The sequence below is a fragment of the Excalfactoria chinensis genome, chromosome 4 (genome assembly GCF_039878825.1).
Source record: "Excalfactoria chinensis isolate bCotChi1 chromosome 4, bCotChi1.hap2, whole genome shotgun sequence".
NCBI classification, from domain to species: Eukaryota; Metazoa; Chordata; class Aves; order Galliformes; family Phasianidae; genus Excalfactoria; species Excalfactoria chinensis.
The window spans coordinates 81511066-81526333 of record NC_092828.1 but is presented as its reverse complement, the minus strand read 5'-3'; the positions used below and the strand labels follow the sequence as shown (position 1 = coordinate 81526333).

Sequence of the window (15268 nt, the reverse complement as noted above, 5' to 3'; positions counted from 1 at the left end):
AGTGCTGTGGTGCTAATCACCCTAACGCAGCCCTGTTGGCAGCTGCCCTGCACAGCTCTTGGCACGTGGGGTCTGCTTACTGCATGGCACGAGGGGCAAAACCTCAGTGTGATGGTCCCTGTGCCCTTCCTGAGCCCCTCACATCCCTTTTCCCTGAAGCCAGGGTACCCCCACGCAGAGTTAATGAATGCAGCAGTGGGTACCTCCATTTCTCATCCACACAGTGCCCTCAGCATCACCATCTCTGCATGGCTGGAGCTCAGTCCCACATTGCAGCAGTATCCCCATCACTGCCAGCTCTGGTGCAGTGCAGTGATGCCATGCAGCCCTCCATCCCCTCCGCTGGGTACAACTGAGGGATGGGACTCTGGGCTTGGACGTGAGCAGGGTGGTGGTGGGGCCCCTGTGCTTGGGCAGCCCCCATTGTGCTCAGTGCCCTGCATGGCTGCCGGCTTCCCCCTGCGAGCAGGGCTGGAGTGGGAGGAGGAGCAAGGAGGCTGTCCCAGATGTGGAGTGAGCAGAGCGTAAAGGAGGAAGAGTGAGGGCAGGCACAGCAGTGCAGAGTGAGGACGGCGAGCAGTGGGTCCGGCTTCAGGGGACGGGCAGTGGGGGCACAGGGTGTGCAGTACCATGTCTGCGAGGGACGGTGAGTACCTCTGGTGACATACGGGGTTTCATCTGCCACCGGGATGCCTGTATGGCCTCATGTTCCTGGTGCAGCAGGGCAGGATGCTGGTGGGGTGATGCTGCCGCGGGTCCCTGATCTGCTCCTCTCTGCCCCCCTGCACACTGCAGACTGCAGCCACCCATGACGCGGAGCACCTGGACCCCCGGCTTCACCCCACAGCCCCCCCAGACCCACTCCTGCTGCACTGCCCAGCTGGGAGGATCAATGTGGGGCACCCTATGAGCAGGAGCCCATTGCCCATCGGGACCCCCAGCCTCTGGGCCCCCACCTTCACCTTCCTCGGCAGTCAGCCCATGTGGGGTGGGGGACGCAACACAGTGCAGCTGACATTGTGCCACCCACAAGAATGGCAGCAGCAAGCTGGTACCACCAAGACATCAGCAGGGTGGTGGCTGAAGATCTGCTGGCCAAGGCAGGGCGGGATGGCTGCTTCCTGGTGCGGGACAGTGAGTCCATCGCAGGGGCGTATGCCCTGTGCCTCCTGTGAGTTCAACCTTATTTCTGCTCTTTGCTTCTTTCTTGTCCCCAGTCCGTGCAGCAGGGTGGGGGGATGGAGCAGCGCAACAGCAAGGCAGGGTTGGGGCTGCAAATCATTCGACAGCAAAAAGGATGTGTGCAGAGTGCAGCCACCACTTCTGCTTTGCTCAGCTCTCTGTGACGGTGCTTTTTTGATGATGCCCAGTTCAGTCTGGGGCGGGGGGCCCTGTGTAGTTCCCACCCCACATTCATGGAGCATCATGCTGTGCCCTGTGGGGCTGCCCACATTCAGGTGCATCTGGGTGCCTGCCTGGCCCCTGCGTGGGGTAAAGGAAGCAGCCAGCACAGCCCTCTTTGCGTGAATACAAACATCCCCTCTGCGTTCAGCCTCTGGCGCGCCAGCATCCGGACCACAGTGCCTGCTGTTAACTTCTCAGCTGTCAGTTTGAGCAGCCCCAGCACCTTTAGGTGCTGCTGGCGGAGGCATGGGGTTGGGGCTGGGGTGGATCCCCCATACAACTGAGGGACATACTGCTTAGATGCATTGGAAGTGCATGGGCAGTGCTTCTGTGGGTTTGGAAGGATGCCCCCCAGTTCCCTGTGGCTTTCCTGGCCAGATGCATGGTGCAAAAGGCAAACACGTGGTGCTGAGGAGCATGGGGCACAGGGCACCCTGGGACAGGCACAAGGCGACAGCTTCATTACCCAAAGCAGCTCAGTTCCTCTGCCTGCAAAGTGCACATGGTGCTGATGCTCTGCTCTCCCTTAGGTTTCAGCGGCACGTCCACACCTACCGCATCCTGCCCAACAGTGAGGGGTTGCTCTCTGTCCAGGTGGGTGCAGGAAGCAGTGCTCAGGGAAGGGGCATTCACCCCCACCTCCAACTTCTGCACAGCACACAGCGAGGTGCAGCCTGCAGCTTCTCGCACGTGGCGAGCAGTGCGGTTTGCTTTTTGCATAAGTGCAGCAGCACAGGATGTGTGAGCTTTGCACCGACCCCTTCTGTAGCGCAGCCGCCTGGGAACGATGCCATCTGGGTAGCCCCACAGCCGCCCACTGCTGCTGCATCTGGGGGAGGCTTAGTGAAAATGTTGTCCCCTCTCTGTCACTATCCCTGCTGTGAGAGTGTGCAGAGCATCCCCCATTGCCCACCCTAGCTATGAACCTGGCTCGAGGTGTCTGGCTTGTGGATGGGGGGACACAGTGGCCACCATCTCCTCTGCCCCCCAGAGCATCCAGGGCATTCAGGCCAAGTGCTTCCGCAGTCTCCCTGAGCTGATCAGCGCCTACCAGCAGCCCAACAATGGGTTGGTGACGCCTCTGCTCTACCCTGTGCACCGGCTCCGGGAAACAGCTGATGAGGACTCTGGTGAGGGCATGGGAGCAAAGGGTTGGGACTGCCGGCACAGAGGTGATGGCGCTGAGCTGGGATCTGTGCCCGCAGATGGGGAGGATGGAAGATGTGGCCATGTGGGCAGCGTGGTGCCCACCAGGGTTAATGGGGGGAGCACAGGGCCTGGTGCTCCCCCCACCCATCCCCACATCTCACAGCAGCTGCAGCTGAGGCTTCAGGAGCAGGTTCACAGCAGGTAACGTGCTCCTCAGGGGCACTGGGGTGGGCACAGCACAGCAGGGTGGAGGTGGCACATCCCAAGAATACAAGACCAAGGGGATGCTTTTATGGGTGGCCGCCCACACCCAGCCCTGCTCATGCTGGAGCTGGAGCAGGGCACAAAATGCCTTTCCCTGTGGTTTGCAAATCCTGAGCGCCGTGCCCAGGGCTGGCACCTCTCTGAGCCCGAGCACCTCCGCTCCCAGCCACTGCCCTCCTTGCAGCCCATCCAGTGATTTCATGGGCTTCATGGCTGACTACCTGGCACAGCACATGCCATTGGACCTGGCTGCACTGCGCAGTGGGCACCCACAGCTGCGCCATCTCAGTGCTGCTCTCGTCACTGCCTGCCAGGCACTGCACAGGTGAGTGGCACATGGGGATGGCAGGAGGAGGGCAGGGTTGAAGGACTGTCTGCTTGTCCCTGTCCCTGTGCATCTTCAGTCCTCGTGCTCCTTTGTCTCTCTGCAGTGAGATTGACTTCACGCTGGTGGGGCTGGAGACCCTGGCCAGAGTGTTTGAACGCCCTGTGTCCCCACGCAGTCCGGCCAGGGAGCAGGTGAGCCCCACGGGCTCATCCCACTGCAGGGGGTATGAGTGGTTTTGGTGCCTAAGGGTGCTGCATGCCCTGTGGTGCTCTCTGAGCACAGAGGAGCAGATGAGGTCCCCACTGGGGACAAGGAGTTATGTGTTCCCAGTGCAGGAGGGGGGAGTGGGTCCCTGCCTTGGGCACATCCTGAACACAGCACCAGCACCAGTCCTCCTCCCTAGGGTTTCCTGGCCAGCAATCCTGACCTGGAGCTGCTCCTCAGCAAGATCTCAGCTGTCAACCACTTGCTCTCATCACTGGAGAAGAAGGTGCCCACATGCTGCCAGCTCCTTGCTGTGCTTGGCCAACTCCTCAGCTAATTAATCCCTCCAGCAACTTGCTGCTCAGCTGCACAGCCATGCACCCTCAGCCTCTCCCTGTGCTTGGGGCCCCTTACTCCATACTCTCAGTGACAGCATCTCCCCAATCTGGGCACCTCAGCCAAACCCAGGCTATCACCCACCACATCCCCATCTCTCTCTCCTCCTGCTTGCAGGTGCTGATGTCACTGCAGGACACGGTGTCATGGCACAACCTGGAACTGCCCAGCCCTGCAGCCCTGCCTCCAGACACCAAGCCGATGGCCACACAGTGCTTCGAGGTGGGGATAGGGGACACAGTGTGGCCATGGTGTCTTTGTCACCCATGGGTGGGGGCTGGCCCAGGAACCCCGTGTCCATGCTGCAGGTGAAGGTGGGCAAGTCACAGCGCGCAGCCTTGATGGTGGATGTGGAGGAGGGCACAGTGACCATCACCAAGAGGGGCAGTGGGTCCCCAGAGGAGGTCATCCCGCAGGACAAAAGTAAGGGGCTGCTGCCCTCAGTTCTCTACATGAGGCATTTGATGGGCTGGACCTGACTCCACAGGGTGGGCTGCATGCCGAGCTCTGCCCCATGTCATGTGCCGTGGGACAGGGGGTCCCCCTACATCCCTCATACCCCACATTTAGTCCTGCAGCTGATCAAGTACCAGAGTATGCAGAGCAAGGTGAGGCTGGTGTACAGCCGTGACCTGCAGAGGAACCTGAGCAAGGATATCATCTTCCCCAGTGCAAAGGTGAGCAACGTGGGTGGCTTTGTGGGGGGGACTCAGTCCCCACCCCCCACCTCAGAGATGCTGTTTTGGGAATACAGAGTCATTGTTTAGCCATGCAGGGAATAGGTGCACTTGAGGTCAAGGCCAGCCCTCTGTCAGCTCTGACACCTGGGTGCTGTTGTTTCCCTGACCCTGTCTGCCTTTGAGGCTTCTGTGCTCCCCTACACCTGGGTACAGCCCCTGAGACCCCCTATATGTACCCTGAGCCTCCTGTGTTGGCTCCAGAAGCGAGAAGCCTTTTGCCAGCTGCTGCAGCTGATGAAGATCCAACACTCCAACCTGGATGAACCTGACCTCATCTCGGTTTATGTTGGGACATGGAACATGGGTAAGGGACCTGGATGAGGTTCTGTCATCCTAGGGGATCTTCACATCCCACTGCAAACTTGGGACGCTTGGGAAGGGTCTGCAGGGAGCTGCCTTAGGACGGGCAATGTGTGAGTTGGTCCTCAGTGGGAGGGGAGGCTGTAGAAGACCCCATCATGGACATTTGGGGTTTGGAGTTTGCTTGCCTCATTGCTGTTGGAGACATGAATCCCTTGAGGGCTTCACAGGTCTGAGATATGCATGGGTGGACCACGGTGCTGGTGTGATGCTTCCCACCCCGAGGGTACTGGGGTGAAGAAGGGTGTGAGGCAGTCACCCACTGTGCTCATCCCCAGGCAGCACACCACCACCCCGCTCCCTCGCCTCCTGGCTGACCTCGAGAGGCCTGGGACACACACAGGACGAGACCACCGCCTGCATCCCACATGACATCTACGTCATCGGCACACAGGAGAACTCCCTGGGTGACCGCGAGTGGGTCGAGTTCCTGCGCGCATCCCTGAAGACGCTGATGGCCATTGACTACCAAGTGGTAAATGGCCAACTTCTGGGGATGCTTTGGCTTCCTGTGTTGTGGGGGTGGGCGAGCTGACCGTCCCATCCCGCAGGTGGCCCTGCAGAGTCTCTGGAGCATCAAGATGGTGGTGCTGGTGAAGCCGGAGCACAAGCGGCGCATCAGCCACGTCCACACCTCCAGCGTCAAAACAGGGATTGCCAACACTCTGGGTAGGGAAGAGATGGGGATACTGAGCTGGGGGGGCTGCCCCATGGCACCTCCATGCCCCCTGAGCTCTATGTCCCCACAGGGAACAAAGGGGCTGTGGGTGTCTCCTTTCTTTTCAATGGGACATCCTTTGGTTTTGTCAACTGCCACCTGGCCTCGGGCAGCGAGAAGACCCACAGGTGATGGGGACACCGTGGGGTGGGCAGGTGCCACCTCAGGGGCAAGGGGCCCCACAATACCCCACAGTGGTTGACATGTGACTCCTCTGCATGGCATAGGAGGAACCAGAACTACAGTGACATCCTGCGCTCGCTGGCACTGGGTGACAAACGGCTCGGTGCCTTCGACCTCACATTGCGCTTCACCCACCTCTTCTGGTTCGGGGATCTCAACTACCGCCTGAACATGGATGTGCAGGTGTGTGTCCATGGGGAGCTGGGCTCAGGGTGCCAGGACCAGTGCTCACTGCTCCTCCTGTGCCTGCTCAGGACGTCCTGACCCATGTCACTAAGAAGGAGTTTGACATCCTCCTTGCCATGGACCAACTCAACCTGGAGCGGGAGAAGAACAAGGTGTTCCTGCAGTTCCGTGAGTGTGGGGCTGCTGAGCTGCTTGCTGCCTGCTCCAGTGGCACCCAGGGACCTCCAGCTCTCTACCAGTGCCATCTCTAGCACTGTGTCCCTGCACGGCTCTGTGCGAGGTGCCAAAAACCTGGGGAAAGTCATGTGCATCATGAGCCTCTCCTGGGCAGTGTCCCCACAGCCTGGGGCATGGGGACACTCAGGGCCTGTCCCCATGGGGACACTGCTCCATAGGAGCAGTTTGCACCTCTGGGGACAGTTGGAGATGCTGGCCTCGTGTCACCTGTGTGTGTCTGTTCCCAGGTGAGGGTGACATCTCCTTCCCACCCACCTACCGGTATGAGAGGGGCTCCCGGGACAACTACATGTGGCAAAAGTTCAAGACCACAGGGGTGAGTTCCTACACATGGACACAGATGGGGCATGGGAACAGCAGGATGGATGGTGCTGCACAGGGTGCTCAGCCCTCCCCTGAGGGAAGGTGAAGTTTTAGGGCTGCTCTTTACATTTTTTTGGTGAGGAGAAAGAAGCAGGGCTGGGAAAAAGAATCCTGAACCTAAGAGGACACCTATAGTGGCTCTTTTCTCCTTCCTAGATGAGGATCAATGTCCCCTCGTGGTGTGACCGCATCCTCTGGAAGTCTCTCCCAGAGACCCACCTGGTCTGCAGCTCCTATGGTGAGTGGCACCTGGGGATGGGGCTGAGCCTGATGCAACCCCAGGGCTCTGGCAGCCCACCAGCTGCCTCTCCTTATGCCAGGCTGCACTGACGACATCGTCACCAGTGACCACTCACCCGTCTTTGCCACCTTTGAGGTGGGTGTGACGTCGCAGTTTGTGCCCAAGAAGGGTAAGGACAAGGGGATGGGGTCTGTCCCCACTAGGACTTGGACCCCATTGAGAACCTTCATGTCCTGCAGCTCCTGGCACTGATCCTGAGCCCCTGGCTTGCATCGAGTGGGACAGCATCGAGGTGATTGTCAAAACTGCCAGCCGCAGCAAGTGCTACATTGAGTTCCACTCCTACTGCCTGGAGGGTGAGGTGCCCCGGGGCTGCAGTGCAGGGTAGGGGGGGGGGGTGTCGGTGCCTGGCATGGGGCTGGAGCTGTCCCCATGGCTCTTCCCTGGCAGAGGCACAGCGCAGTGGAGAGAACACCTCGCAGAGCTGCGACGTCCCTGGCTTCCTCAGGATGTGCTGGTCAGCAAAGCAGCTGCCTGTGGTATGCACAGTGGGGAGGGCTCAGCATCCTCCCATCTCCTCGTTCCCATCCCTCCCACCCTGCATGGTGTGATCACACCCCAAGGACAGAGGCAAACTTTACCAACCTGCCCTCTCACTTCGTGCAGCTGAACCCTATCCTGCCCGACCTGGAGTACCTTGGTGACCAGCACCTGCTTCTCAGCATCAAGGGCATGGAGAGCTGCGAGTCTTACGGTGTGCATGGGATGGGGACACGGGCAGGGTGCTGCTGGGTGTGGGGCTCAACATGCTTCGTGTGCAGGCGAGTGCTGCATCGCAATGCGGTCGATGATTGGCAGCATGGCCCAGCAGTTTGAGACATTCCTCTTCCACCGTGGCGAGGAGACGGGCTCCATGAGGGGCTGGATGAAGGTTCGTGTCCCCAAGGACAGGCACAGCACCCGCGAAAGGCTCTATGGTAAGGTGCTACCGTGTCACCCCACTGCTGCCATGTGCCCACATGGGGAGAAGTGACACATCTGTGCTCTGCAGAGTGGATCAGCTTTGAGGAGGAGGAGGATGCTCCAGCAGAGGACTCCCCGCTGTACCCCAAGCCACTCCTCAGGTACCCCCTCAAGCTGGGGTCCATCCCTGTGCCCCATCCCCAGGTGACACTGAGCCTGGTGATTCTGTGCCCTGCAGGAGCCGTCCCCGCAGCCTCCCAGAGGCGACCAGCAGCTACACCAACCCAGCTTACTTCATCTTTGAGGGACTGCCTGCCACGTGGGCGTTGAGTGCTGACATACAGGAAGACAGCCCCATGCGGGGTCCCCCGCAGGCACAGGCCCCTTTGCCTTCACCCTGCAGGTCCCTGCTGAGTCCTCCTGGTGTGGGCAGGCAGAAGCGCCCCAAGTCAGCCATCCTGGTGAGGGATGTGCCAGAGAGGGGTGACTGCTCGCTGACAATGCTGCACATGGCCACCTGCCTAAACCACCTGGACCACATGACCCCCAGGGGTGAAGGGGACAGCCACCAAATGCTGCTGGACCAGAGCCACAGTGCCCCTCAGCCACCCCCACCGCGCTACCGGGAGGTGCCAGGGCGTGGGATGAGTGCTCACCAGCACAGCCACCACAAAGAGGTACAACCGTGGGATGTGCTTTTGGCTACAGGGCCATCCCCAGAAGCAGGATGCTGACCCTTTGTAGAGTTGCCAATGGGGCATGGAATGCTGGAGGGGTGGCAGTGCTGGGGCACCCAGTTCATGCAGGGTGGGGACACCAAGGTGGGCATTTCTGCTGTCACAGGGCTGAAGCCTTCCCTTGTTCTTCTTTCCGCAGTGGTGCGGTGACAAGTCCTGCAGTGCTGGCACTGGGCCAGGCCATGTTGGAGTGCAGCAGCATGAGGAGGGGCTGTGTGCACATGTCTGGAACAGCACTGAGGTCTTCAGGTACCCCCCAGCCCTGGAGCTGGCAGCAGCAGGCACGGAGCAGGGCAGCACTTGCATCCCCAGGGTCCCCAGTAGAGCCCCGCGCCTGGGGGAGGATGAGAGGTGAACCCCCTCCAGGCAGGGTGCAGGAGGCTGGGGAGATGGACCCAGTGTGTGTCCCCAGATCTTCATGGACACCCTGGGGTCCCCATTTAGTGGTTTCCTGGCACAGTGTCTCTTTTGCTGCATGTGCAGGGATGGCACTAAGCAAGACATGCTGGGAGCTGGGGTGCTCAGCCCTGCACACATCTCTGCACCACAGTAAAGTGCATAGGAGTCTCTTGGGGAGCCGGCAGCACTGAGCCTACCCCAAACCCAACACCTAAGCCTGGACATGTGGGACTGGAGATGTCCCAAGGTTGTTCCCTTGCCAGCACTGTTGGCATCTCACCTGGCCATCGCCAGCACCCAGATGTGGACCTGGTCAAGCAAGAAGTGACTGCTGCACCTCTGCTGGGAAGTCTCAGGAAGTTCCTATGGACGTTATATGGATGCTCTCAGGGTTTCTCTGTACATCTCCATCCTCCCACCCCAAAGTAATGCAAAGACCATGCTGAGCCCTACCAGCAGGGAGGAGGACACAGGACATATTGAGGCCCCTCAGGACATTTGGGACCACTGGATGTTTGGACCTTGAGTACCTGCATGCCCATGAGTCTCTAGCCTCAGCCTGGCTGGGGCCAAGTTCCACAAGGAGCTCTGCTGCTCCTTGAGGCTGAGTCCTATGGGGTGCACCACACTGTTGTCACCCAGAATAAAGTTTGGAGGACGCTGAAGTGTGCACGTACACACACTGAGGACAGCCGTCTGCTCTGCCAAGCCATGGGGAGCCCCAGCACGCAGCTGCGTGCTGCCGAACCGCAGGCACTGCGCGGCCTCGCAGCTGCTGCCCGCTTTGGGGACACGATGCCCGGGCCGGCCTCAAGGTGGCAGTGGCCGCCTTTCTCCCCAGGAGAGCCTCTCAGGGCTGCGGTACCATCCTGTCCCCGAAGGAGACAGGCCGGAGTGCCCAGGGCTGAGGGTGCGTGTTCCCCACGGGAGAAGAAAGGCCGCGGCTGGTTCCCATTAGCAAGGCGCCGTGAACCCAGTGTGTGAGAGCATATGGCCCCCACGGACAAATGGGACGTGGTCCTGGTGAGTGACAGACCACGGTCGCCGTAGGTGTAGGGCTGAGGTCCCCAATAACCAAGGGGGAAGCACTCACACCTCACCTCTTGGGGGCTGCATCCAGTCCAAAGGCTGCATGTGCGCGGGGCAGGACAGGACGGGAGCGCAGCAGTGCTAAGTCCCGTCGCGGGGCTGGCACGGCGGGTAGTGAACCGCGGGTTCCTGCCCCCGCCTCCGCCTACCTCCAGCCCTGCCTCTCCCAGGCACTTTGCTCCCAGCGTGCGAGAGCACGAGCGAGCACGACACGGCCCGGCCCGGCACAGCGGCATGGCTCTGGGCCCCATGGGGAACAGGTGTTCCCTGGGGGTGCCTCGCAGATGAGAGTCACCCCATCCCTGGAGCACAGGTGAGGTGAGGGTCTTGGGGAGGGCAGCAGCTGGGATGGTCCCACTGCGGTGGTGCCATGACTATACAAACCTAGCCAGGCTTGGGGGTGCTGGACATGCTGCTTTGGCGCTGAGAGGAATGGCAGTGACATCCTGGGGATGCAGGACTGGGGGGGTGGGCGGGGTCAGCCCATCCCTAAATTTCTCCTTCCAATCACACCACTGTGATCCTCTATCACCAAAAACCTTTGTATGTCATAGGGCAGTCACCTCCTCTCTTTCATCTTCCTCTTCACCCCCCCAAGTGTCATCTCCTTTGAAGACAAAGCTGGTCCTGGGGCTGCTGCAGCTCTGCTTGGTGCTGCAAACCTGGCAAGCTGGAAGGGCTGGAGCAGCCCGCTCGAGGGTGAAAAAACTATCACCTCCATCCTGCTGAAGCCTGAGGGCACCTGGGCACAGGTGGGCTGCAGTGGGGTACTGCACAGCCCCAGCACTACTGCCGGCCCCAGGGAGGACACAGCTTTGGCAAGCAGAAAGGGAACTCAGAGAAATCAGGTCACACTCCCCTGGTGCCAGGGCTTTGGCTGGGCTCACCACGTGGCGATTAGGGACAAGGGTCCTTCTGCAGGATGTTTGGCACAATTTCCCCTTGTTTTGCAATTTCCAGGGGCTTAAGAGAGAAGAAAAGCCCTGTGTTTTCCCCAAGCCCCTTTGGCTCACCCATTCCTCTGCAGTTCCTCTCTGCAGTCCGTTCCATGCCCCATCTCCAAAGAGCAGCACGTGTTCCAGATATGTGCCCTGAGGTTGCCCCCAACCCTCTTTCTGTCTCTGGCCATCCTCCCTGTGTGCCACCAGCTGCACCTACAGCAATGGGAAAGCTTCATTCCCACACCACAGCCCTGTGCATCCACAAAACAGGCAGGCAGGACTGAACATCACTTCCCCCAGACAGAGGTTCAGAGCCTCACTGTTGCAGGTAGTCCCTCCAGAAAAGTGCACAGAGAAAGCAATGGCTGGAGGAGCCTCACTGGGGCTGTGCTCGAGGAACAAGAACAGCAGTGACGTGTCCTCAGGGTGGATGGGCGTAAATCAGAGCCCTTTAAACCACTGCCTTTGATCGTGACTAAGATGAGGAAGTAAGAAACCTTGACTGCTGAGATCAAGATTGTCAGATGCCATCTTCTTTTGTGTTTCGGTTTGTTAGTGGTTTTCCCAAAGGCAGCTTGCTCAGGACCAGCCAAATCAGCTGCTGCATGCAGCCAGCCTCAGCCTTCACCTGTCTTATCACCTGCCCTCTGCACTGAGCCAGCTGGCACTGCATTTTCTTTGTGCATTTCTTACATCAGGTGTCATATTTTTTTAAATGAGATTATTCAGATCATCTTCCTTTGTTGGCAGCTTCACCGAGATCAGCTGTGGTGGCCGCAACCTGCAGCAGCACCGCTCTTATAGAGCTTTGTGCTGTGCTGCTCTGCCCTCTGCCATCCTCAGAGGGTGGGAGAGGAGAATGGACCCCCTGGTCCCTGCTGCCCCCATTGGTATTCCCAGTCCCTACAAGGATAGCAGAGCGAGGTCCTGCTGTTAATGTTTGATCAGGGCCTGCCTCTTGCTCTCTGAACTCATCCTGTCATTAAGCTGTCCACAGCGGGAAGGGGTGGTGGGTTCGGGCCCAAAGCTGCACTCAGCCCAGAACTCAAACAAATTGCTGGGCTGCGTGCAGAGCAGGGGATGGTCCTGGTGCCCTTTGTTAGTTTATGATCATCTCTGCAAACAGTGGGGAGTCTCTGTGGGATGATGACTTAACAGAGCCACGGATGCACCCTGGGGAGATCCCTGCCAGCTGTGTTCACTGCAAAGGAAAGTGGTAAAGGGGATGGGGGGAACAGGAGTGTGGGGCGGCACAGCTTTCTGCTCATCCCTCCTGAACCAGCATCCTGCAGCACCTCCCTGAGCCGAGCTCTACTCCATTCCAGTGCCACCATCCCCTGGGGACCAGCACTGCCCAGGTCAGACCCAGGGAAGCTGCCCCGTGTCTGTTGGAGCAGCAGGCACTGAACTTTAGACATCTCCAGAGGCGAGTGCAGCCATTTTACAGCTTGCCCTCACTTTTCACCCCTCGGGACCAATTTGCTGGGATGATGAGAATCCCGGTCTTTGATCTGAACAATGCGCAAAGGGGGAAATGTCCCGATGGCTTCTAACTCGCGCTGTGTCGGGCTGGGGCTTGGCATGGGAACAGCTCCTCTCTATGCAGATGAACTCACTGCTCTCCTGGGGAGGAGAGTTGGCAGCTGGAGGCCCCTCACTCCCAGGAACGCTCTCCCAAAGGCTCCTCTAACAGCCCCCTGAGGATTTCTCAGGGCCATCATACCCCTCCAGACAATCCTTTCTTCTCCTCCTGCCTTTCTTCTGGGGAGGATCCCTCTGGGACCGGCGGCATTGTCACGGTGGTGCCAATTAGGCTGAGCCAGCTTCCAAGAGGCTGCGCTGGCACCACGCGGGGGCTGCTGTTGCTGATCAAGGTTTCATTGTTCGGCGCGCCGCGGGTCTGCTGGCTGGCCCTGGGCACCCTGCCCGGCTCCACGCGGTGTCACGGCGTGCTGCTCCGAGCCACGATCCGCGGGTGTCACTGGGAGGGCTCCGGAGGGGAGGACGTGTCAAGCCCAAACCCAAGAGCTGAGAAAAAACAGAGAAGCATCAAAGTGGCCGGAGCTCCTGGAGGGGGGGAAAAAAATCTGGCATCTTTGGCCGCCTGCCTCGCTTTGTGCCTGACAATGGTCAGGATCAACAGCTAATGTGGTTTTATTAACTGCTCCAGCAGCTCTGGCTGGGAGAACATGGACGCTCCGGTGAGGATGTTCTCACTTGCCCCGTGGACACCGACGCCAACCCCCTGGCTGGGAGGGAATACAACTGCCGCAGCGGAGGCGAAGTGTGTCTTCAACGAGGAGTTCAAGTTCATCCTGCTGCCCATCTCCTATGGCATCGTCTTCGTGGTGGGTCTGCCCCTCAACTCCTGGGCCATGTGGATTTTTGCCTCCAGGATGAGGCCCTGGAACGCCACCACCACCTACATGTTCAACCTGGCCATCTCTGACACACTCTACGTCTTCTCCCTCCCCACCCTGGTCTACTACTACGCTGACCGCAACAACTGGCCGTTCGGGAAAGCACTCTGCAAGATTGTGCGCTTCCTCTTCTATGCCAACCTCTACAGCAGCATCCTCTTCCTGACGTGTATCAGCGTCCACCGTTACATGGGCATCTGCCACCCCATCCGCTCCCTCAAGTGGGTGAAGACCAAACACGCACGACTCATCTGCGTGGGCGTCTGGCTGGTTGTCACCATCTGCCTCATCCCCAACCTCATCTTCGTCACCACCAGCTCCAAGGACAACAGCACTCTGTGCCATGACACCACCAAGCCTGAGGAGTTTGACCATTACGTGCACTACAGCTCCTCTGTCATGGCCCTCCTCTTCGGTATTCCTTTCCTGGTGATTGTTGTGTGCTACTGCCTGATGGCCAAGAGGCTCTGCAAGCCCAGCTTCCCCAGCCCCGGCCCTCGCGTGCCCTCCTACAAGAAGCGCTCCATCAAGATGATCATCATCGTGCTCACCGTCTTTGCCATTTGCTTCGTGCCCTTCCACATCACCCGGACCCTCTACTACACCTCTCGCTACTTCCAAGCTGACTGCCAGACCCTCAACATCATCAACTTCACCTACAAGATCACGCGGCCCCTGGCCAGCATCAACAGCTGCCTGGACCCCATTCTGTACTTCATGGCTGGGGACAAGTACCGGGGACGGCTGCGCCGGGGGGCAGCCCAGCGACCCCGGCCTGTGCCCACTTCCCTGCTGGCCCTGGTGTCCCCCTCCGTGGACAGCAGTGTGGTTGGCAGCTGCTGCAACAGTGAGAGTAGAGGGATGGGGTGGAGCAGAGGTGGGCAATGAGAAGCAAAGAAGTGGGGCACAGCACGGAATCCCTGGTTCCACAAACCTGTCTGGAGCACTTACCATAGGTCTGAGGGCAGGTGGCCATGGGGTGCATCCCAGGTCACTATGATAAGACATTTGTCCCTCCCCAGGCACACACAGTGCTTGACCAGAGTGCAGTGAACAGTCTGATGTTAGAGACAGTGGAGGAGCAGCCCTGTGTCAGTAGGTGGTGACACGTGGGCATAGCAGGAATGCTGGCTGTGGTCCTGGCCAGGGCCTCTACTGAGACTGCCACTAAGTCCAGTGCTGCCAGCACTGAGGGCTCAGCCCCTGCTGCAATGCCCTGCACTGTCCTCAGGGTGGGGACACTTGGGGGATGGGCATGGAGCCACATTTCAGAGATGCCCTCCAAAGCATCATCCTGGGGGAGGCTGTGAGGGGCTGCATTGCTTATGGACCCCAATAAATCACCTTCCCCTTCTCCACATGCCAAACTGATCCTCCCTGTATCAGAAGAAAGAGGGATGATATACATGTGGTGAGGGGACAGCAGTGTGACCCCTTCATACTATGGCAAAACGTGGGGCAAGACTGGAGCCATGGGATGAGGGGTGACACCAGGATGACAAAAGATGGGTGGTAAAGGCCTGCAGGAGAATCTGCCTTTATGGGTATTTGCTCTCTAAATGTTTACCCAGAGTTATGTTTAACTGAGGATCTGCGTAAAGACAGGCATCCCGGAGATGCTTATCAGCTGCATCCCACACCAGCCCACAATGGGATGGGGCTAAATGGGGCTGTCCCTGCCCCTCAGTGCACTCCCAGCCCATGCCTGGGAAAGGAGATCCCAGAGCGCCCCAGTGCCACCAAACCCCACCCCCACACTCCCATGCTGTGCCCTGATCGATCTGGCACTGCAAAGCACACTCAGGACACGGGAAAGGGGTGGAAATTTGTATGAGAGATATCACTCAGCAACAACATTGAGGCCACTGTGACTGGTTCCCGTGCCTGAGTGTCCCTCCCCTTGCTCCAACAGGGAACACCTCCCCAGCCCAGCCATGGGGATACAA

The 15268-nt window shown here is 59.2% G+C and overlaps 2 protein-coding genes across 2 annotated transcripts; both read left to right on the top strand.

Annotated features, from left to right (window-relative positions):
- The first annotated feature begins 1034 nt into the window (after window positions 1-1034).
- LOC140251597 (phosphatidylinositol 3,4,5-trisphosphate 5-phosphatase 2-like) lies at window positions 1035-8828 on the top strand. The gene is made up of 26 exons (XM_072335566.1): window positions 1035-1171; window positions 1935-1998; window positions 2396-2534; window positions 2610-2754; window positions 3002-3142; window positions 3249-3336; window positions 3549-3635; window positions 3863-3967; window positions 4054-4168; window positions 4316-4422; window positions 4687-4789; window positions 5124-5320; window positions 5397-5514; window positions 5595-5691; window positions 5791-5929; window positions 6001-6100; window positions 6397-6485; window positions 6689-6770; window positions 6853-6942; window positions 7013-7129; window positions 7224-7312; window positions 7440-7527; window positions 7595-7750; window positions 7825-7897; window positions 7975-8413; window positions 8613-8828. Exons 1-26 carry the CDS (start codon window positions 1035-1037, stop codon window positions 8826-8828), a joined length of 3321 nt encoding a protein of 1106 aa, XP_072191667.1.
- A 967-nt stretch (window positions 8829-9795) lies between these two features.
- Window positions 9796-14210, top strand: P2RY4 (pyrimidinergic receptor P2Y4). The gene is made up of 2 exons (XM_072336190.1): window positions 9796-9895; window positions 13076-14210. Exon 2 carries the CDS (start codon window positions 13092-13094, stop codon window positions 14208-14210), a length of 1119 nt encoding a protein of 372 aa, XP_072192291.1. The 5' UTR covers window positions 9796-9895; window positions 13076-13091.
- Window positions 14211-15268: the final 1058 nt, after the last annotated feature.